Source organism: Sinohyriopsis cumingii, chromosome 1 (genome assembly GCF_028554795.1).
Source record: "Sinohyriopsis cumingii isolate HCF-2022 chromosome 1, ASM2855479v2, whole genome shotgun sequence".
Classification (NCBI taxonomy): Eukaryota; Metazoa; Mollusca; class Bivalvia; order Unionida; family Unionidae; genus Sinohyriopsis; species Sinohyriopsis cumingii.
The window spans coordinates 30,227,122-30,251,880 of record NC_142961.1 but is presented as its reverse complement, the minus strand read 5'-3'; the positions used below and the strand labels follow the sequence as shown (position 1 = coordinate 30,251,880).

Sequence of the window (24,759 nt, the reverse complement as noted above, 5' to 3'; positions counted from 1 at the left end):
AATGAGGATACAGGTGGAACTGTGAGTTGGAGTAGTTCTTAAGCTGTCTGTCTCAGTACTTCATCAATTTTGTCTCCAAAGAAATGGAGTCATCCTTAAAGTCAGAACATGATGCAGATTTAGCTATGTGACCTGTAAACACACATCACAAAGTATTAAGTCAAGATGGGGAGAGGCAGTCAATGCATTAGTCATTGTACAGTGAGCTGTTTTGTCACTGACCCATGTAATTCATTCCATCAATTCCCAGGTATGTTGGCTAGCTGATTTTTCTGCCAGTCAGAAAATCACCAATGAGGCCAGATCCAGTATCAAAATCATGGCAACATTTTAAACCAGCTATAATGTGATGAGAAATACATTCTTATCCAGCTTATAAAATGGTGGGGTAGACAGCTTAACCACTGTTACATTTTTATCCAAAGCCGGGAGCTCAGTATGATAGGTGGAGGAATGTGTCCTGTGCCAGTACAACATAAATGTGGCTGGTACCTGGATTTCTGACAAGAAAGATTGAGCTTTCCCAGATCAAAGATATGTTTGGACAGCCAATCATAAATCTCCTTGAGTTATTTTGACTGGGAAAACAGCCAGAAAGATGGACTCTTTCTCATGTAGACTGACACTTTGACTATAATTATTCATGGTGGTAGGAGATGGAGTGCTTTCCAAAACCAGACACACCCAGTATATCTCCTTAACAGCATCTAAAGACTAAACTCCATCCTCTCCATGGTAGGATCAGAGTAGGACTGTTGCTCAGTAGCATCTTCACACTCAGTGTGTGAATACTCTTGGTTCTTGTCTGCTTCCATTTCAGAATAAACCATGTCCTGAGGTAACAGTGATTCACAGTCATCGTCCCTAAATAATCCACTGCTAATACCCAGTGGGAAGCTGTGAAAATAGCTGGGAAAATAGTTGGCCTGGTTAATGGACATATCAAAGCTGGTCTGTTTAATTTTGGTACTGGTTGTGCTGGAAGCATGGTTGGACCGACATATTTTTCACTAATGTTCCTGTCCCAATCTGCATGTGTAACCATCAGCTTGGCTATACAGATGGATCTTTCACAAAGATTCCCATCCTTATATATATATATAAGAAGCCAAATGTCTGCCTAAGTGATTGGATCAATCATGAAGATCCATGTATTGAGTCCAGGTTGTGAAAACTGGGCTGGCTGGACAGCATGTACAACTCTGGATGGTAAGACAGTACATTATGCCTGATCCGCTGGATCTGAAAATTACCTCACGTACTTGGTTTTATGGACCTAAAAACCAAGCTCAGCCATACAGGGGTCTTATGCCTACTATACTGCTGAAAAAAGAACAAACAATCCCCTATTGTATCCAAATTATCTTCAGGAAAGAGTGTCAAAATCTGGCCTGAAATCAAGAACTGTGTCAATGTCTCCTGCAGTCAATGCATATATTGCTGAAAGGCTGGAGTTTCCAACTGCAACATATCTACATTCATCTCCCCAAATCTGAGAATGTCAGTAGTGGAAGGTGTTGTCATCAAAGAAGAAATGCATGTAATACTAGGGATGAAATGATTCAAGAATATATTGATACATCAATACTTTTGTTGTACTAATATACATATCAATACAAAAGGTGGGGAAACAATACAAAATGATACTTACCATATGCAAATTATTTTAACCTCAGAAACTGTGACAGCTTTTGCAGACAAAGGTACTAATTTTTTTAGTAAAGAATGAAGACTATTGACAACACCGACTTTCCTTCATATTCCACCCCCAACTAATTCTATTTTAATTATCTTATCACAACAGCATATTCAGGAAAAGGAAATTTTATAAATGTATAATGAAGTATTTTACTCATCATTTAAGTACTTAAATGCAAAGTTTCCGTTCTGATTTGTATCCTTTATACTTTGGTCAAACTTGAAAGCTACACCAATGGCATATCAAGCAGTGAAATACATTACAATGAATTGTTATTGGTCATCACTGTTTGTTCTGGTGCAGGGTAAACAATAACTACCAATAAGAACTTAATGTAGCTTATTACCCGAGTGACAAACAGGAATATCAGCAAAGAAACAGAGAAACTTCATGCAAAAGTGGTCCTTATTTGATCTGTGAAGTACTTAAATTGTACATGGGGAAGACATTTTGGATTTTGGAATGTCTCTTTTTATGTCTGGTTATGTAATCAGTGACTAAACATGCAGATGGGATAAACAAAATAGACACAGAATTAACAAATGGTGTACATTTCAAACATCAATTGTTTGTCACCTTGTGTACATATTTTTAATAGAATGGGAGTAGGTGTTTTCAATAGTTTTCCTTCTTCACTAACAATGGCTGTGGTATGTTTTATTTTTGCATCTGCAGTAAGAACAATGTGATAGATTTGTTGGCATACATCCCCATTTCCATGTCTGGGCTTCTGCTAGATTAGATTTTCCTTTCATGAGGAAATTGTATTTTCTTCTTTGAAGGTAACATAATAGCATCTTCTAAGTTTAAGTGTAATGTGAACTTGGAAATAAAATGTTTTGAAGCATTTATGCAAAGCAGAACAAAGGGCATGGTGACCAAAGTGAGTACAGCATCTGATCAAATGGTGCAGTCTTAAATGGCCTAAAATGCTGAATAAAAATCAATGACAACTAACAGTTAGTCTATGTGAAACTATTTTTATCTTGTCATCGATGAGAATGGCAATTAACAGATGCTAAGCTGATGTCTGTCTGTAATCTACATCCTGGAAATACAACCAGTATTTCAATACCATAAAAGTGCACCAGCTATCACTTACAGACCTTCAAAGATAGAAAGACCATCAAATTCATATGTGTATCGATAATGTATCATAACATAGCCTGTGTATTGTAAATCATATCCATATGCAACACACAATACTTTTATACCCCAATGTAATACATTTAGTGTTCACTGATGCTCATGTCCAGGCAGTACTAGAGTTACTATATTTGATCTTTCAAAAAGGAGAGGACTGTATCTTTATACATATATATGGACTGAAAAAGTTTGTGTGCCATTTGGATTTTTAATATAGCTTTAGCAATTTTTCAGTTGTATTGCTACAATGTCTACCGTGTGGCAGTTTATAGTGATGTCTAGCACTGGGGCATCATGCCGCAGACATGTAGCACGATGTCCCACCCAGTCACATTATCCTGACAACAGGCTGACCAGTCCTATAAGTCTTTGGTATGACTTGGTTGGGGTTCTAATATGCCAACCTCCTGCTTCTGAGGCAGATGCTCTAACGACTAAGCCAGAGCGGTCAGACCTAAAAGGATGTATGGTAACCCTAGGCATTAGATCCAAATCTATAAAAAAAATTCTTCTTCAAAATATTCCTGTGCTCATCTGTCAACCTGTTAGCATTTTGAATCAAAAAGAGTTTCTTTAGTAATACAGTTGCCATATTTGCATGGGTGAGTCTAGGTTTTCAAGCAATAGTGATAATCTTAATAATTCTGTAAATTTTGGAGTTCCATCTGTATGAAAAAGTGTAGATAAGAGTTCTTCCTTCCAATTTGTTTTAGCAATAAAGACAATGAAAATTTAGGTTGCAGAAGACAGTTTTTACATAAGTAGACTGTACCAAAATCCAGAAAATGGACAGTGAGCAGTCTGTCTGCTTCTTTACAGCAAGAGCTTCCATCTGGCTTGAAATGCCAATAAGGTGACAGAGCTAGTGACCCCCTGACAACAATTGAGGCAGATATTATAAACCGATCATTTAAATAACTCTTTTGTACATTTTGTTATATAGCCTTGATGCATTATGTTTTTAAAATTGGTGGGAGCGATTAAGCAAATGCGAGTATGTGTGAATACTGTGGAGAGTTTAGTGAAAGCTGAAAGCTGCTTTTCCTATAGTAAAAGTCAAACAGGTCATGTAGGCATTCAACACGGATTATGGCAGCAATAGGTGTAATTTTTAAGAATTTAAATCTAAATAACTTTAAATTATGCTGAAGTATGTTTCTTTAATGCAATGACTAAAATTATATCAATACTGAAGAAAGAAAACATCATTTCATTAAAAACAATATTTATCATCCTTTTAAACAATTTCAGCATTCTTGCTTCCATCACATTCCAGCCAAGTGAGATGTTGGCCAATGGAACTTAAAAATATTATATTTCCTTATGTGAGAATCTGAATTTATTACAGAAAAAATATCAAAGGAAGTAATATCTGACTAAAACTTTATGATTTTTAATCTGTAGAAAACGTCCATATAGGCTGCCAAGTCTTTGATATATTCCTGAAAATTAGGCTTCTCGTTCCAATGTTAGTCAACATCTGAACACAGTAAACAGCACCATTATTTTGGGGTGCATAGAGAAGTCACCCCATGGAGAACTTGTTTTGGGAGAAGTCGTCCCATGGAGAACTCACCCCAACGTATCTGTAGAAGTCACCCAGGATGGTTGGAGAAGTAGCCCCAAATTGTTGGAGATGTTACACCTTGAATTATTTAAATACCTAATTGAGATTATAATTCACCATGATTAACATTCGCACTGAAATTCAAATATACCCCCACCACTTCTTTTTCCATTGCATGTGTTTACTTACATAATGTATTCACTGTTTGCTGTTGTTGATACTGTTTAGTACTGTCACCATTGTGAGGCATTTTATCAGACTTGTCTGAAAGTTACCAAAATGAAATTCATGCAGCCCTGATTGTTACATCATATATAACATTATTTTATAGTTTCCTAATTTCCTTCATAAGTTTTGTATCCATTAAAAACAGACCCTTAATTTTAATTGTTTATTTAACTATTTATTTTCAATAAACGCCATTATTTTCAATGGAATTGAATCTTGCCTCTTGCAATAAAGTCATTTCAGGATTGCTCTGATTATTAGGTTGGAAGCCTTTAATATATAAAACTCCAAATGTCACATCATGCTTACAGCCATTCTATTTTCCAAATAATAATGCGTCTCATGATTTGAAGAGCAGAGTAAAAAGGGGCAGAGAATACTTTTATTTTGTTAAGTACAGAAGCAGAGTTGATCAAATGGAAAAGTTGAACATTTTATAAATTTAAGAAGTTATTAAGTAGAAGAGAAATAATAAATAAAGCAGTAACCACCATGTGGCGACATCTCAGAATTAGTATATATGATCTTTGGGGCGACTTCTCTGACCACCATGGGGCAACTTCTCCCGACACCTGAGATGAGATCTCCATGGGGCAAGTACTCCACTATTCTTATTTTGGCAGTAAGATCTTGTCCCATAAACATAAATATCTAGATCGATGTCTTACAAGTACTAGTAGAACTAATGACTTGTATGACTTTCACTATAACCTGTACTAACTGTCCATGAATACTGGAAGTGAAAAGTGTATTGCTTGATAACTGATTTCATTCACTGGTGTTCGTTGACTGCATGTATGTGATACTTCGAACCCTTGAGACACCAAGATTGTCATAAAGAAGAAGTGTAGAAACGAATATATATATATATATATATATATATATATATATATATATATATATATATATATATATATATATATGAGTGTGTGTGTGTGTGTGTATGTGTGACTTCAGCTATACCTATTGTAATGGTTCTAGCAGTAATACTAGAAAATGTATGCAGACATCACCGGATGGAGCAGGGGAGACAATTGCTAATAGTCTGGGTCAATCAAAATTTTATCATGTATATGACAAATTAAACTAATACTAGTACCCAACGAATTAAAAACAGATGTCCGATTGTCGTAATTAAAATATTTCATATGACTCAAAAAATTTGTAAACTTTTGGAAGATTTCTTTAATATGTTGGAAAGTTTCCGTTTATCATCAAAATTTCTTTATTATAATCATAGCTTATCGTTTAGATGATTTGACGACAACCGAAAGTAAAACAAGGATGGAAGACGAAGCATCGGTCATTTATGGATTAGAATTTCAGGTTTTAACTTTTTGTGTAGGGTTTTGTGTCATAAAAAATTAACCCGAAGTATTTTTCTGAATGATATTTATCTCTTTTGCATTTAGAAGAATGTTGCATCACACTGTTAGACTTGCAGTTTAGCGTCACACCGCGGTCAGATCACAGGGGCTTGTATCGTTGCTCATAAATTACCTAGCAGTCATACTGTATAATAATTCAAGGCAGAACACTTCTCCCCATTCTCGCGCGACCTATTTAAGAATTAACGGTGATATTTCAAGCTACATTTCGCTTAGTGTAATAAATTTGGTACTGATATTTAGCTGCGGCATTCGATGTTGAATGCCTATCCAGAATTTCACATATTATCATACCTTTAAGGAATGACAAGCCATTTTCCCACATTACCGCTGGACATGGCCATGATCGCGCCTGCTTAATATGCAAGTGCATTGCGCTCTCATTGACATAAAGAAAACGGCATACTGCATTTATTTAAAACTTATTTTCAGTTGTCCAATGGGAAGGCAAAAGCTAAAGCATTCTAATTAGGGCAGATCATGTTTGTATTAGAATAAAAATGTTTATTTATGATTTTAAAAAGATTAGATTTAGTGTATGAGTGTTTTCTAATACTAACCTTAAAAGAAATATTTATGTTCATTAATATTTGCACGATTTTAAAAATGAGAATGGAAATAAAATCAGTTAATTTATTGGTTCAAGCTTTTATTCACAATATAAACATTGAGTTACAACAGTAATGTGAAAGTTTTAAAATTGTGTTATGCATTGATAACCGTTCACATAATACAGTAAAGCTGTCAGGCCATGTAAGCTATGGTATGGCCCTTTGTGCATTGTGTATCATCCATTTGCAATTATTATGTATCATCTCTCCATTGTGTATCATTCATTTGCAGTTGTTGCTGTTTAGAATTTCTTTGCAAAAACCAACAATTCATGGCAGTTTAGATTTGTAGCAATCAATGTTTATCCATCATCCATTATGGCCACTGAGAGCTTTCAGTTTTGTGTGTATGTTTCCTGTCAGCTTTCACACAGGGCTACAGCTACTAAAAAAGAAAAACTTTTTAACTCCCTCTCAAAGGTCTTATAAACCATTGACCTAATTTGATAGAAAGTATCTTACTGTGGAGCTTTTCAAATATACAGAAATTATGCCAACCAATCATCAAATATGGCTGCTGTTACTATAAATAGAAAAACATTTACTGAACTTTAAAAAAATAACACTCCTTAAAAGAATGTGACCAGTGTCATGACATGGAGGCCTTTCAATATTAGACAAATTATGCTGATTTGTCAGATATGGATGATGATATGAATGCTACAGAAACCTTGACACAATCCTACTAACCTACATTTCTTGGCCAACTGCTCTTGCATTTGGTTTTCGACAGATATCAGTCAGGTGAGTGAATTTTGGTCCACTTGCACCATTTATTAATTACAGAAATCCTTATTTTTTATAGCAATTAATTACAAACTTGTATTAAATTATGAGTCTAAACATATTCATTTAAGAATTGTATCAGATTTTGATGCAAGATGGAAGGCAATAAAATTTGACTTGTAATACATGGCAGTTAGAGGGAAGGTTAACATTTTCTCATGTAACCTTTGTTTATTGTTATAATTCTTTTTTCATTACCAACAGGCAAGAGCTTTATCAGCCCAGACGGCTGAGTCTGATCAGGTTCGCTTCTTGGTTGGAACACAGTCATTGAAAGCTGAAAATCAGGTATCAATTATACACCTACACACCATCTGTGAATTGAATTTATATTAATATTTTGTGCTTATGAAAATTATTGTTCATAAAGACCAGTTATTAACAACATATTTGAAAATCTGTCTTTTGTGCCAGACTTGTTCCATACAAATGTCTTTCTTCTACTGAACTGGAAGCCCTGTTTTCCTGCAGTACTTAGTATTGTCATAAATATTCCTGATAATCCAAAATGGCAAACACAAACATTGATATCTCAAAATGTTAATTATGTTTATGACATTTCTAACAGCAAACTCTTACAATAGTATTTTGTAAATGTGATTTTATAAAAATCATTTAATCAGATACATATTTTCAACTGTCCATCAAAACATAAGCAGACATCTGTTACGATGGAGAAACTTGTACACCTTTGTGTAGCATTAACTGGTTAGTGCAATTACAAATCCAGCACATATTTACATCATTTAAATGCCTAGTTTGGACTGGATAGTTGAATTTGGTTAAGGGTGTACAAAATGCTAATCTGCACACCCAAATGTTGACCCTTGTAATTTATTCTAGAGACAGATTGAAGCCTTAGTGCTTGAGGAAGTGGTGCCATAATGTATGTTCTCTGGTCAGTCAACCCCAGTACTCAAGTCCAAATTTTCAAAAATATTTCACATAGTTAGCAGCCCATATTGACATTGTTGCCCTGATTAAAGTCCAGTAGCTTTAGTCATACTATACTGACTGTGACGCCTTTTTCCTTACTGAGGTATATTCAAACACAGTGACTGTTGGTATGTGAGAACAATTTTGTGAATGGCTTTTATTCTTTAAATACAAGTCCAGTCATAATATCTTATAAGAATTACTACTATCTTGCAAATCCAGCCATTTCAAGTTAAAAACTTTTAGCTAAAAGCTAAAAGTTTATCTGCTCAACTAGGTGGTGTTTGGGCAGAGTGATCTCCCCTTGGTACAGGAATTGGCACCAGATCCTGATAATATCTAAGTTACTACTTTTGCTTGTTCCAAGAAGCATGCTCTTGTCACAAAAGACATCACAAATGCCAGAATCTACTTGGAAGGTATACCATTACAAATTGGATGAACTTTTCACTTCTTTGGAAAGTGTACTCCATCTATATTTCCAGATTTTTCTCTTCTTATGATGACAAAGTTATGGCTTTACAATTTTCAAACACTTTGTCTTTGTCATTGTCGCACATTTAGGTTCATGCATGGGTAGCCTATGTAACTTCAAACTTCAGGCGATAATTATTTTTTATGTGCTTGCAAGACTTTAGTGCTTATAGAAAACTCTTAATGTATGTGTAATTCCACTACAAACAGGTACATACAGGTGAGTTTTCTACACCAAGGCATTCTTAGTATCCAGGCACCAAGCTTCCGTGATTTTAGTTGTACAGGCCATCCTTGAACCTTCCTACATGTGGTATTGTAAAATATAATATACCTGGAGACCATATTTCTTTATTAGCTCATCTGCAGTCACTAATTTTCAGGAAAAACATCATATAGTGTAGCTCTACTCCCACCATGTGTTTAAAGACAGGTGCATTGAACTTGCCTGTATAGGTTGTCATTTAACTCTCCTACAGGTAGTATTGTTAAATGGTTTGAAAAGTATATTGTCACTTCATTGTCCTTATTAGATCATCTGCTACTACTAATTCATAGTCATATATGTGACATTTTATTGATTTTACCTATGTAGAACATCATTGGACCTTTTCCTACAGGTAAAATTGTCTCATAATGGATACTGTTTCACCTACCTTGAACATATCTGATAACAGTGCTTCAGTTCCCTTTTTATGTGCAGGTTTTTTGTGTGTGATATAGAAAATTGTGTATATTACTGTATATCCTCCACTCTGGTCAGACAAGTACAGCTAATCTTTCTATACATAGTTTACTCAATTGCATCCTGCCTATGCATGTTACTATGGGTGATGCTTGAGTGATGTTTTCTATATATATTTTCCTATTTGCCCTCCTACAGGTAAGCTGCAACTAGAATTGGTTTTTGGTTCTCCAATTTGTACATGTCAGTACTGTAAGCAGTGTTAATTTCTCTGGTTGTCATCCCTTTACTACATGTGGAACTTGCATATTATGGACAGAAGTCAGTTATAGTTTGGAGGACGAATATATCACACAAGGGCAGCAAGATAGAGAGCAGCAACAAGCATCAGTTATAGTCTCTCATGGACTGGATGCATGGAATGGATACCTGTCCCAACCTCAAGAACTGAACAGCATCATACAAACATCCAGTATCCTGTCCCAACCTCAAGAACTGAACAGCATCAAACCAGCCAAGATGACCATGTTACTCCATGACCATACTTGACCATATAACTATGATCGTAATGGACCATGACCACAATTAGACCATACAGCATCAACCAAATATGAACTTGTCCATTTTCATGACTTGCATAGTGCTGTCAAGCTCTTCATGAATAGACACTTCCTGCAGATGATACCCAGTCAATCTTAATGCATGGTACCTCCAGCACTTATGGGGAAAAAAGTGTGTATTTTGAGGCCTCAGTTTTCTAGAGATGTCTTCTTATGCCTCATCCAAGAGGCTTTCCTTAGTGACCTGTTAGAAGTTATGGGATCTGACTCATAAATTCTGCAAGTGTTGTGGGCCACCATCATCAGCATTCTTCTCCAGCTACTTCACAAGTAACACAAGAGACGTTAACTTCACTAACTTCCTTTATAAATGCCAAGACTGGCATTCATGTTCCCTCATCATCATTTTTGGACGTTGCAAGTGTTAGAATTTTAGATTCACGTATTATTTGTGAATCAAACCTTGCTTTTCTGAACTAGTGATACAAATTTTTTTTTTTATTAAAAATAATTTAGATGTATGAGCATGGGTTATATAAAATCTGCAGATATGGGAAATGCATTAAGAGGATTTTAGATTAACAAGTTTGGGTTATATCAAATCTGTAGATCACGGGGAGGTATTAAGAGGTTAGATTAACAAGTTTGGGTTATATTAGATCTGCAGAGCTGGGGATGGATTAAAAAGAGTTTACACAAGCAAGATTATAGACTGGATTCTTCATAGACCTGATGATCACATTCTACGGTCCTCCCTGGTATCCCATGACCTTGCATTAGATCACCTCTGCATTATATGCCATCTTGACATATCAGTCCCTAACCCTCCACCTATATCTGCTACTAAGAGAAACCTCCGTATGATAAATAGAACCAAACTAATGCATGACATCCAAACTAACTTAACAACTTGCTTACTTCCTATCGCAGAACAACTCGATAACTGCCTGCGTTCATTGCTTGACAAACATGCACCAGCTACCAAGTGCAGAATATCAATTCAGAAGTGTTCTTCATGGTATAGAATTGTTAGGGACCAGCTTCGCACTGCTAAAAGAGACCGCCGTAAAGCTGAGAGGCTTTGGCTTTCCACCAGACTCACTATTCATAAGCAAATCTATGAAGCCTCTAAGAAGAATGTCACAAATATAGTCCATGCAGCGAAATCAGCCCACTACACTACTAAGATCATGGAAAGTTCCAGCTGCAAAGAGCTCTTTGAGATTACAAACAAGCTAATGTCAAGGAACAAATCTACTCCACTTCCAACTACCTTCTCTCCAGTCGACCTTCCGGACATGTTTGCAAATTTCTTCTGTGACAAAGTACAAACCATTAGAGATAAGCTTGACACCACAATTTCAATGGACTCGTCATCACCATGCAGTTGGGATACAGAATTTGAGCGGCAACCATTAGCAGCATTTGAACCTGTCTCTATGGATTTCGTACGTACAGTCCTGATGAAGAGTGCACCAGAGTCATGTGAACTTGATCCAGTTCCAACATCACTGCTGCTTGAGTGCTTAGATCCAGTATTGCCTTCACTAACTGATGTTATTAATACCTCTCATCTGCGGAATTCCCAACATTTTTCAAAACTGCCATTGTAAAGCCTCTGCTGAAGAAACCAACACTAGACCATAATGATTTAAAGAACTACCACCCAGTTTTTAATCTCCCATTCATATCAAAAACCTTAGAAAAGGTTGTTCTATCCCAGCTTGTATCTCATCTAAATTCAAACAGTCTTTTTAGCAATGTACAATCTGCATATCGCCCTTGCCACAGTACTGAAACTACTCTTCTAAAAGTAGTTAATGATATTCTCTCTGCGTTGGATAGGGGAAAGATTACAGTCCTCACCCTCCTTGATTTGTCTGCAGCATTTGACACAATAGACCATGATATATTACTTCACTGTCTCCAGCATGTATTTGGCATTCATGATACAGCCTTACTATGGTTCAAGTCCTACTTGGTCAACAGGACACAAATTGTATCTGCAAATGGAATACACTCCAGCCCAGTTGATCTATGTTGTGGTGTTCCACAGGTATCTGTTCTTGAACCTGTTCTCTTCATTCTGTACACTCATTCGCTCTCAAGTGTCATAGATCATCATCCAGTGTCTCACCAATTGTATGCTGATGACACCTAAACATACAAATCTAGCCACCCAACTGAAGTTGATGCTACCATCCAAGGTGTAGAGAGGTGCATTTCTGATGTGAATTCATGGATGACATGTAACAAGCTGCAGATGAATGATGATAAAACTGAGGCCATTCTGATCACAACACAAAGACTTTCTCATTCACATCCTTTACCTCAAACAATAAATATCAGCAGCACCAACATTAAATTCACACAGTCAGTATGAAATCTAGGTGTTACTCTGGACAGTACTCTCACATTGCACCAACATGTCATGAACATATGCAAGGCTGCATATCTTGAGCTGAGATGCATCAGCTCAATTCGCAAATATCTTTCAGTTGATGCCACTAAAACACTTGTGTGTTCATTAGTACTTTCAAGACTAGACTATTGTAACTCAATTCTGTCTTGTTCGTCTCAATATCTACTCCAGAAACTTCAAAAAGTTAAAAACACAGCTGCTCGGATCATACTTAGAGCACCACGATCAGAGCACACCTCCCCACTGCTCTATACCCTACGCTGGCTATCCATTCAATCCAGAATCAAACACAAAATTTGTTCTCTGTGCTACGTTTCACTGTCGGACTCTAGTCCAACATACCTATCCGACCTCACCCATGTGTACACACCAGCAAGATACTTATGCTCCTCTTCTGACAATCGTATACTCATTATTCCCACTTTGAAAACAAAAATATATGGAGAGCGTTCTTTTGCATACCAGGGCCCAGCAACGTGGAATGAATTGCCCACTGAATTTAGACACAAAGACACAGTGATCACATTCAAGAGAGCTCTCAAAACTCACTTATTTCGACTGCAAGAGCAAACTTAAAGACCCAATAATGTTTATTACCTAAAATATTCTCAGCATGTTTTTTAATGTTTTCTAATTTCACTGTGTTTGTTTTTGTAATCATATCATTATACGTATTTTATCTTATAGGTGTTGTCTAATGTTATAAAGCACTTAGAGCTTCTAAAGATTAGGCGCTATACAAAGTCCTCATTATTATTATTATTATTATATACATATAGACAGATAACCTTCCATTCCGATGCATAGTCGGTGGCAGGATGATGAGCTTGGCAAAAGTATAGATCATCAGTATCACATAGATTTGAAACAAACAATAAATAATAAGTGTAATTTTTTGTAAGATTTCATGTGTATTTTTCAGGTGCATCACATTGATTTTGATGATGAAAATAACCAGATAAGCAAGAATGTATTTCTTCACAGAGTGGGGGAGATATGGCATCTCAGTGCATCAACAATTGACAAGAATCTCTTGGCTACATGCTACAATAAAAGTAATTATCATCTAGGGCATCATGTTTATTACATGGCAAGAGTGAATACATAGGTGTATCCCTTTACCACATGGTAAACTTGTGGATAAGGAAATTACTTGAATGTAGTCTAAATAAGCAGAAGGGTATTACAGTTCTTGTTGTCTCCACTAGCAGTGGATTATGGTATCTGAAGCGGGTACAAGTTGGTTAGGAAGCAGCTTGGAAAATCACAGGACAAAGTATGTGTGCTGCAGAATTTAAGATGTTTTTGAAGTGACAAAATTGGTATAAAATAAGGAAATCAAAAGTTCCTTTTGAACCTTAAGTACCCAAAATGGGTCAGACAGGACCAAAGCAAATGTTGAGCACAGTAGTAGCTGACTGTTTCATGCATCTATAGTCCATTGTAAAATTGTCATTTAAAATTAAAGCCAGTTTAAAAAAATAATATTTCTTCATTATTTGTCTGTGTTGTAGCCTCAGAGTCCAAAGCAGAGATGTGTGCTGCAGTATGGAGGCTGCCATCAGACTTTGACACGTTGCAGTCTGAGGACCATTCTTCCCATCAGTCCCTGGAGCTTGTATGTGATCTGACAGCCTCAGAGTTTGGGGACATGAAAAGGTATGTGTATGCATGTATGAAAATTACTCTCAGCCAAGAGGTCTAGATAGTATAATGCCAGTGCATTTGCTTTGTACCTTTACAATGCTTGGCTGGTGTCCTGGTTGTTAGGTGCCAACATCAAGATGCAGGAGCCACGTAGTAAGTTTTTATGTCAATTTCTGTCAGTCCATCCATTAACAGTTTTTAAAATCTCTACCAGTGCAAACATTCCATTCAAGCAAATGCCATTTGGTAGATTAATTGCATATAACACTGATATGTGCCTTATAAAGGTTTTGTCTTTTTCAAGTCCCATTCTGTTGGAGTTATTGTCCTTGTTATATAGATTTTACATCACCCTTATAGCAGATCATTGTATCCAGGAGACATTCAACATATTCAGATGAAATTAAGTCAGTGCATTGTCTCATAGATGTTCCTTAATGGGTTTTGGCTTACATCAAAACAATTTTTATATGCCCAACTTAATAAAGGAGCATATTATATTATCATGTTTTCCATCCGTCTGTTCCACGTTTCATTCCCACACAATAACTTCAGGTCTCTGCCTTCTACAGTTGCCAAACTTTGTGGATGGTTTAGTCTTGGGTTATCTCATGGGTTGGTGGTTCTTTCTGAGGTTTCACAGGTTCTTCCTCCACCATTAATACTGGCCGCTATGTATAGCCTATTGTGTGCTGAAAAATGGTGTTAAACCCCACAACAACTACAACTCTTGGGTTCAGGAAGAAGCCTATTGATTTTGGGGTTAAGGTCAGATCACTTACAAAAAGAATACAAATGGTTCTGCACAATATCATTGTTTCTACATCATAGATCAAACATTGTGGATTGCTTGCACTTTGGGCACGGAAGGTTCAAAAGATCAACAGTTAAGGTCACCAAATGAAAGAAGAAATCAAAAAAAATACCAAAATCGGTTCATTCCAGACCAAGTGGAAAAGTTGTTGTAATGCACATTCATTCACAATATAACTCCAAATTTCAATTTAAACTAGACATGCCATTTTCTTTCGAAAGTTATGTCGAGTGTGCGACTAAGTTCAGATTTATCTGGGCGGAGTTATGTGCGAGTAATAATGTTGTTGTGTAATGATGAATATGCGCTTGTGTATTTAGTTTGGAATGTGGCATACATTCGGTTACTTTGTTTCGTGTAGTGTATTTTGTTAATATAATTAATCATTAAGTAGAATTAAAAAAATTAGCATATAATAAATAGGTTACTGCATTTGTATGGGAAAATATGAACTTGTTTTGTCGGATGGATATACTGCACTCCCAAGGTCGTGCAGTATTTCCATTCGAAAAACTCGTTCATATTTTCCCATACAAATGCAGTAATCTATAATTAATGGACTAATGTGTCTTGTCAACTATAATTTAGAATGAGTTATGTCCTTGTTGGTCAATTTTGAGCTTAATCTTCACATGGGATGTTGCTTGTATGGATGAAACCATGAAGGATATGGATTCAAGCAGTCAGCATCATCATATAGAGGAGTTATGGTCTACAAATGCCCATCTTCTCATAACTTAGTGTTTCCAGCACAAGTTTAAGGTTTGGTGGAACAGTATGTAGAAAGTGGGGTCCTTGCAATGCTCTAATTGCTAATAAGTGTAGTGTTCTAGTTTTCTCTCAATCAAATACCACATGATGCAAAATAATGGAGTAGCAGAGAATATATGTACTACTGTAAATTACTTTAACTTGTTTTACACGGGGCCTGAAAATTTTGTTTTCGACTCACTGGCCCAGGACCATTAGGACCCTGTATTGCACAGGTCTGCAGAAGCCAAAGACTGGTTCAACTACTAAATCTGACATGCGAATATTTGCTATAGTGCTGTAAATAAAGACAGAAAAAAAAACAAAATTAATGAAAACTCAAAATCATAGAATTATTTTACTAACCTTGACATTGTAAAATTTCAAATCACACCAGTTGATCCTCATTGAATCCCACTTTAAGTTTAAAAGTTCTCTTTATCAGATAAATATATCTAATACCCATATAAAATAGAATACATTTGCCATCAACGTTTGTTCAGTCAGTCAGATGGAAAAATAAGCCGTAAAGTCAATTTTTATACAGTGGCACTAAAAGTAACAATTCTGTTGACAGATAGTCTGAGTTTCCTCTGACCTTTCTCACCCCATTTTAGATATTTACACTTTGGGGGGGGGGGGGGGGCAAAATATAAAAAAATGGCTGGAAAAGGTCAGAAGAAACTCAGATGAACTTTGGCACTCAAAGTGTATGTTTAAAGTGCTAATTTTTTTTTCAGAAGATGCAGTCAGTGTGCAATGGTCTTAGGACAGAAATCAACTAATTCTGGTTTCTCTGACATGGTGAATAGCTGGTTGAGTACTCAGCTTTGTAAATGACCAATGCAGTCAGGGTCTTGATGATTGAGACTGTTGTGTTTTATTTACTGGCAATAACCTTTTTGGTGCAAGTACATGTAATCTGCTCTTAACTTGTTTCACATGCTATTAATGGGTCCAATAAAAAAATTGGATGTGTTTTTTGAATAAGGCATTTTAATGGTTGGCTGATCCTGGGCATGCCTTACATGCTAAACAAAACATGAATGACCACTTTGCATCATACTCAACCCAAGTCTTTTTACAGTGATCTTGGAAAAAAAGTCTGATAAAGTCCTTTTTTAAATAAAAATTACAACTTCTATTCGTTTTGGACTTGTACTGTTCGAAGTTCTTCAGTGCAACATGTAGCAGACAAATTTTCAGTGATTGATTCTTTACTTCTACTGGTATATCCATGTGTCAGCAAACCCATATTTGGTAAGCAGATACTGTTGATGCTTACATTTAGCTATGATTGAGGACGGACTAAATTTGATTGACAAATGTCTAGTATGGATTGTTGATTGGTTGCAGAATTTCAGTAATATTTTATGACACTGGTCTCTCACTGTCAGCAACTTTCGCTTGCATCAGTGCACTTTTATGGCTCATTTCAAATATTTTAAGGATTAAAAAGCACGTTCTATTGAGTTTATTGGAACAAATAAGAAATATTAAGGTTTGAAAGACTTATGTCGTTTACTTTGTCCACAGCTAAAAAGGATCATGCCTGGACCTCAGACGTTCAGGCCCCGTGTACAGTCAACACTGAAAGAAATGATACAGAAAGTTTAAATTATCTGCTTCAGCATTTACATGTACAATTTGCATTTGAAAGGTTTCTAGCAAAGTCAGTTTTTCTATGGGGGGGGGGGGGCCAGTAAGAAAATACTTCCATGAAACAATAAAACTTAAAGTATAATTATATATTATAAAGGGCTCAGGATTTTTTTTTCTCCAAACACTCATCCCTGGGATAAGTAAGTTGAGCAGTTATTTGTATCAGTTCTCATTATAGTCTTAAGAGTATGTGCATTTATCCACTACACTGCTTACACTTTGCTAAAGAACAACAGGTACTTAATATTGAATTGGGTCAAAACCATGAGCATATTGTATTTTAAAACATGTCCACTTAAATAATCATATATTAAGAGACCAGATTTGTAACTTGAAAAATTGCAGTTGCACATGTAGCCCATGATTTCTTAGTGGTATTCACATTTACAGCAAAACCATTCGGTAATGTGTCATTTCAATGTCAAAAAGTTTTCTTTTTCAGCAACATGTTATACATCTTTCAAAGTTTGATATGAGAGAAAGTTAAGAAGCAAAGAATGTCCAAATGTTATGATTTTTGTCTAGTCAGACTTTGTTAAGCTTGCCCTAGATCACTGGTATTTTCAAAGCAAGTGCAACATTTTCTGCCCAGATGAAAAGTCTCAAAATCCTGTCTCTTAACTGTGAAAGATTGTTGAAAACGAAACATTCTACATATCCCAATGATTACTGAAAAGTGTCACTGTAAATACGACTACCATCAAGAAATTGAGGACAAGATAATGAAACTGCAATTAAATATGTTTTAGATTTTTACCCATTTAAGTTACAAGCTGTTACATGTTTAAGCTATTACAAAATGTAACAAGAAAAGAGTGAAGACAGCAAGCTTTGTAAAATTTAACTAATAATTTATTTCCCTAGAAAAACAAGGTAAAAATGAGAAAAAGAACTTAACAATTTTATGAATCAAATCCAAAAATAATCCAAGAATTAAAAAATAAAAGTCCTGGTAATAAAAAGTCCTAATGAAACTGAGTTTGAATCCTGATGGAACCCAAAGTGAAAGGCAATGACATATGCTGCACTCAACAGTTCTCTGTTGAATCACAGAAAATAATATTCCAGTGTTTGAATTCTGAATTCTGTGTTGTTTTTGTCCAAGAATTAATTAAGAGCACTAGTATTTCCATGGGGAAAAAATCACTTTTCTTTAAAATAAAATAAAATGATTAGCCCAAAAACTGGTCACAACATAAAACACTTTAAACTTTTCAAGTGTTGTGGCAAGAATGACAATTATTTCTCAAAACATCAACATTAAATCTAGCTACAATGCAAAATAGATGCCCAGATGTGGGTCAGTCCTCTGGAAAAAACTAATTGATGCATGTTATTTGTCACATACTCCAAGTATGGCCTCAACTCCACTTTATAAATCTTACTCTGAGAAAGAATATTAAAAAAAAACATGTTGTTTACTACAACTCTTACTGATTTCTGAATCAAGATCAGGAACTAGGTCAGCATTAGATACATAGTTTCTATTATTAGTTGTTTTACATCAAAAACAGTCAGAACTGAACAATATCAAATCCAGTAAATAAAGTTACATTACAATAGCATGTAATGGAATAAAAAAATTTTAAAACTAATAAACAAGTGATTAAACAAAATCAGATATAAATTAAATCAAATATACATAACAAAGCTTACATCGGGTACCTGTAGAAAACAGAAAGTAATCTTACTTTTTATGAGACCAAGCATGCAGACAAACAAGATAAAGGTAATTGATGTGTGCTAAATCTTAACTGCTATTGAATATTTAGTGCCTGTTAAGAAAAGAAAATGAACTCAGATTTACTCTCAGGATGCAAATATGCATCTGCTTGGCCCAGGAATGAGTACTTAGTGGAGTTTTACTTTCAGGATGAGTAGACTAGTGGTTTAATTGAGCCCTTTTACATCATTATAAAACTTTGATTATTAGGAGGAATTTATGACAATATGTGCCAAGTGTCAAACGTGTTATTAGTTTGCAAACTTTTAGATGTTTCAAGCTAAATGATACTTTACATAGTTTTTATTTGTATTCGGCACCAAATAGTCATTACAAGCTGGCTAACTAAAAAAGGTCTCTTATGTCTGTAATTTCTAAAAAGTACAGACTATTTTCTTTGGACACTGGATCAGTGATCCAATATTTGGTCTTTTTCTGGATCAGGTATATTTTTGTTTTACCCGAACAAAGACTTGTAATTTGGCTTTTGTGTGTGTAAACAGTTTGCTCTTTAAAACCAATATATTGGTTGAGAATGCCAGTTTACAAATATCAAGTTAATTTATTTTACAACTGTGTTATAAATGATGTCAAAACATCTCTCAGAAATGAAAACATAAGCTCTTTGAAGTATTAATGAAATACTGCGTAGTATTCCCACAAAAATCAGTAATTCAAAATGAACAAATCATCTTGTAATTATTAATAAAAATGCTGCTGATAACAAATTAGAAATATGATCAACACTTGCGTATGATCACACTGGCTCAAGTTTTTATAATAAATATGTTCCAATAAATGGATTCAGCAAGCTTTCCAGTATTGTGTTCCAATCATTTACAGTGTTCTGTGGCACCCAACAGGTGACTCGTCCAATTTGGTGGGCATTGCAGACAGCCACATACTGGTATGGGAACTGGAGACCAGCTCTGCCTCAGCCAAGGTTTGTTATCACTTATCCAGTATTTTTACAAACTACCAATCTGCAGGGTTCAACAAACCTTCTGCATGGAGTCAGAGTTTTATTAGAATGATATGGTAGGAGTACCTAACATTTGATTCTGGTATCTCATTGGGCTACTAAATTATTTTTTTTTTTTCTTTATACCTGCTTGGCTTCCATTTGCTTTTAATTTCCTGAAAGCTGTTTATCCAGGAAAACTGATGATTAAAGACCTAGCACAACAGACTTTTCTTCTGTAGGTCCATTTATGAGCTGGAAAGCACTTTCCAGCAGCCCAGGAAAGGTTTAACAAAAATATTCTTGGCAAGTTAAATTGTTTAAGAAGATAAGATATAAGATGTGACAAAAAATGATTGTTGTATAATTGCTGGAATAGATAAAGTGTAAACCATTTGAAAAGTTCTGGATTTTCCCAGTCCATATTCTGTGATATCTTCAATCTTTTCATATGTCTGAAAGAGTTCTTCAATTTTTCAAATATTTATGAATTCATTCCAATGTCATCATTATTTCATTTTTCAGTGCCCACTATGTAAGCATATTTCTGATATACGCTCAACGCTCAAGTGATTTCTTCATCTACTCATAGCTGAAAGTGCACTTAACAAACTTTATATCACAACATTTTTTTCGAGTTAAACGTGATAATTATTTGGCTGTATTTGCCACATAATGAGTTTAAGTCATAGATTTAATTTCTCCCCTGCCTTTTCAAGAAAAATGGTAGATAGTGTATTCCTGCCTGTTTCCATTTGTACATTCATCACATTTTTATGTAGGATTAAGGGATGAACCTTGGCATACATAATATCATTAATAGAAGGTGTATCATACACCTGGAAGTCCTATCTGCAAGGTCAAGGCACAGTATTTTAAGTTTTCTGTTATAATTTCTTCTGTACATTCCAATTTTAAAGTTGATGAAATTAAGAGATGAAAATTTTGATACACATCTGTATTAAAACACTAGTCTAACAATATGTTGTTTATTCTGGATTAAAATGGCATTCGTCTCACCTCCAGCATGGCATCAAAGTGGTCATATTGAAAATCTTGTACTCCTTTGCATGAATAATGGCTCTACCTTGGGGTTTTCACCAGGGAAATATTTGCAGTATTGGTTCTGAATGAAAATGGTGCAAATCTGACAACCAACATTTGAGCACTTTTGTGCAGGTGTTTTGAAAACCAGACATAATTGACTTTACAGTCAAGTCAAATGTTATTGCTAGCATCGTTATACTTAATTGGCCTTATAAACACAAGTGACTTGTACATGTGTAAGTGAATTCAGCCCAGACTTTGTATTTAGTTACATACCAGTGAACAGGTTGACGGTCAGTACTTGGACATTGATTTTAAGGTCAAAGGCCTTGACCAAGGTTGTTGGTTGCAATAGCTTTTGAACTTGATATCACAAACAAGTACGAATATATTTTTTAGCAAATTCCAGTCTTGGGATTTATCTGTTGAATATGTTGAGTGATGCTCTTAAATAATTGAATTCTTTTCCACAAAATATTAACTTTAGATTTAACCAAACTTAGCACATGGGTATGTTTTGACATTGTCTGAGATAAGGGTCAAGTTCAAAGGCCATGACAAGGACATTTGTCCTGTACTTGTAGGTACATCGAAATTTCACTATAACACAGTGGTTCACAAGGTGTCATCATATCATGTTATATCAAACCATGTCAGTTTACTGAAAAAAGGACTGCATGTCTGTCATTTTAGCTATGCAAAATGGGGAGTGGACAGTGGTACAAAGCTAGACACGTCATTGACACAGTTAACAATTTGAAAAATATTAAATGTAAAACAAAATTTGAAAATTGTAAATAGAGTACATTTTCTCACCTGTCAGTTTCATTGTACTTCAAAATATGCACAAAACATATTTTCCAGAATGTTTCTGCTACATTCTATTCACAGTCAAATACATCTCTAACTGTTTTTCTACACATTCATGTTTACATGTCCAATGGGTCTGATTTTGTACTGACAATAAAATGTTTAAATCGGACACTGGAAGTTTCTGTTGCTGTGGGGTTTAACGCCATTTTTCAGCACAAGATAGGCCATACATGGCGTCCAGTATTAATGGTGGAGGAAGAACCCGGAAAGAACCACCGACCCACGAGAAGCTACTGGCAAGCTTTCTCACATAACCATTTTAGCCGAATCTGAGACTCGAACCGACACAGACAGAGGTGAGATGGCAATGATCCGTAACGGTGAGCGCTTTAGACCACTCGGCCACTCGGGGCCCCGGAAGTTTCTAAATAGAAACTTGTATATAGGCTTGAAAAATACTTAAACTGAAATTCAGTCTGCTGTGTATTTTGCCAGGACAGTAAACCATTTTATTTTATTTATAGAAACCTATATTCATTGAAACTTATGCTTATAGCTATGACTTTGTACTACTGCAGAGCAAAAACAGGGTGTGTGTAGTAAGTACCATATACACAGTCCACTGGTCATTGCAATAATAAAGTTACATGTATAGCTGTACCGTTATTGATCATTGACTGGAACAAAACCACTCAATTTCTAGGGGTGAAGGGATTTGCTATTATAGTCAAACATACTACTCCCTGTTTTTGCACTGCACAAGCAGTGTTACTTATTGCTACATTGTTCCTTTCAGTAAAATCATTTTCATTTTAGAGTTAGAAATGCAGACAGGTGCTCCAAATCAGTCCCTTATGTACAGTCCACTTGACTTTGTAATGATAAAGTTGCTGTTGTTATAGATTTTTTGGGTTTAATGCCATTTTTAAGTGCATGATAGGAAACACATGGTAGTCAATATAACTGGTGGAGGGAGAAACTTGATAAGCCCAGGTAAGATCCCTCGACCCATGGGAAGCAACTGATAATCTTTCTGACATGCCTACATTGGTCAAGCCTGAGACTTAGACTCATGTAAACTGAGGTGTGATGGCAGTAATCAGTAAAGGTGAGCACTTTAGACCACTCCCACTTGGCCACCCATGATCCACACGTATAGCTGTACTGTTGTTGACCCAGTTTGGGACCCATACCATGATTGTGCTGTATCCAGATTTATGTTTTAACAAAGTATGTTATAGCAGAGTTTCACTCTGTCTTGTGAACATGTGAACTCAAAAACATGTAAAAAGAAATATTTTTTTTATCAAGCTATTTAGTGTTGTTTATCAAGAATATCAGAGATAGTTTCAATACTTGGCCATTGAATGGTTTTATCTTTGATTCCTGGAAATTCTTTTTGTCCATTTGAGCATAACATTACAATTTCCTTCCTGCTTTTTAACTTAAGGGGACAGGGGACAGTTTTTATGCACACATTTAATGCTGCAATCAGCAACCTCATATAAAAAAATCATAAAAAATTAAATACACAATTGAAGCCAGATGAAGCCAGAGAAGTCAATGGCAGTTCATAGCAGAAGTTTATGCACCCCAACCACAAATTTCTATCTGCAGTTTTCATGTCCGAAGGTAATTTTTGACACCATGTGATGTTCACAGTGCAAACACAAGCCCTTTTCCTGGATAACAATTCTGCAAAACAGTGTGTACTAAACAGGCTGATGCAATTGAAAATAGTTGTCATTCAAGCCATTTTTTTAGATAGTCTACTTGCCCCAAACCCATGTGTTTACTGCTATGGGAGGCTAGCTCTTCTTCCTAGCCGACTATTGGTATTTCACTATCAACATACTGCAGAGTAGCTATGGAAGGTGTACATACCTGACATCAAGTTTAAGAACAACACAGGCCCGAAAAAATATATCCATATCTTTAAATAGTAAACAATAATAACTGAAAAAGTCACACCATACATAGCCTTGTTAAGAAATTTGCCAGGGGCCAATTTAGGAAACTGGACCCTGCCACCTTAAATCCCACTGAAATTTATAATGGAAACTATAACAAGATTGAAACAAAATGGATGCTTGGATTGAATGACAATGCAACACAATGTGAGGGTATGAAAATTTATGAAACAAACAAAAGATGAATAAATAAATGTTCACTACAACACATATGCAAATTGACTTGCACACCAACCCACTACAAATAACACTACTACTATACCAAACATGTTACAGATACACGTATGTGTAACAAGAGCATTCACAATGTGCACAATGAAAATAATATGATTTACAGAGTCATACAGGACAAATGAACAGACATGAGTATGATTCACGGAATCATATGATGCAAAATGAAGTATGGTTCACTCAACCATATAATACCAATGAAAAATAAGTGGTTCACACAGCCATATGATGACAATGAAAAATATTTATGGTTCACACAACTAAATGCCACAAAATAAAGTATGGTTCAAATAACCATGTGTTACAAAGAAAATTTAGTCTGGTTCAAATAAATATGTTACAAAGCAAATTGAGTATGGTTCACAACCACATGTCCTTGTATACACTACACAACGTAATAGTCCTTTTCCGGGAGTTAGGAATTTACGTCATAATTCCTCATCCTTCTCCAGAATTATATGTCCATATTCAACAATTCCCACCATGAAACAAATACAGTCAGAAATAGCTTCACTGTCACACTCTAGTTGATCAATCCCTCTATCCATCCATCCGTACAGACAGACAGACACTACAACCCTATGGCTGTAGTTTGAAATAAGAGTATTGACACTCTCTGCCAAATCCAAGCAATGACTG

The 24,759-nt window shown here is 35.5% G+C and overlaps 2 protein-coding genes across 2 annotated transcripts in view; both read left to right on the top strand.

Annotated features, from left to right (window-relative positions):
• The window catches only part of LOC149806624 (EARP-interacting protein homolog), a 15,609-nt gene extending 11,458 nt beyond the window's left edge, over positions 1 to 4,151 (top strand). Inside the window, exon 5 of the mRNA XM_089944376.1 lies at positions 4,097 to 4,151. Coding sequence (XP_089800502.1) covers positions 4,097 to 4,151 — 55 coding nt within the window. The remainder of the gene's footprint in view (positions 1 to 4,096) is intronic.
• A 1,703-nt stretch (positions 4,152 to 5,854) lies between these two features.
• LOC149806623 (EARP-interacting protein homolog) overlaps positions 5,855 to 24,759 on the top strand; it is a 42,720-nt gene continuing 23,815 nt past the window's right edge. Inside the window, exons 1-5 of the mRNA XM_089955791.1 lie at positions 5,855 to 5,966; positions 7,630 to 7,713; positions 13,425 to 13,557; positions 14,017 to 14,161; positions 19,942 to 20,041. Coding sequence (XP_089811917.1) covers positions 5,925 to 5,966; positions 7,630 to 7,713; positions 13,425 to 13,557; positions 14,017 to 14,161; positions 19,942 to 20,041 — 504 coding nt within the window. The 5' untranslated portion in view covers positions 5,855 to 5,924. The remainder of the gene's footprint in view (positions 5,967 to 7,629; positions 7,714 to 13,424; positions 13,558 to 14,016; positions 14,162 to 19,941; positions 20,042 to 24,759) is intronic.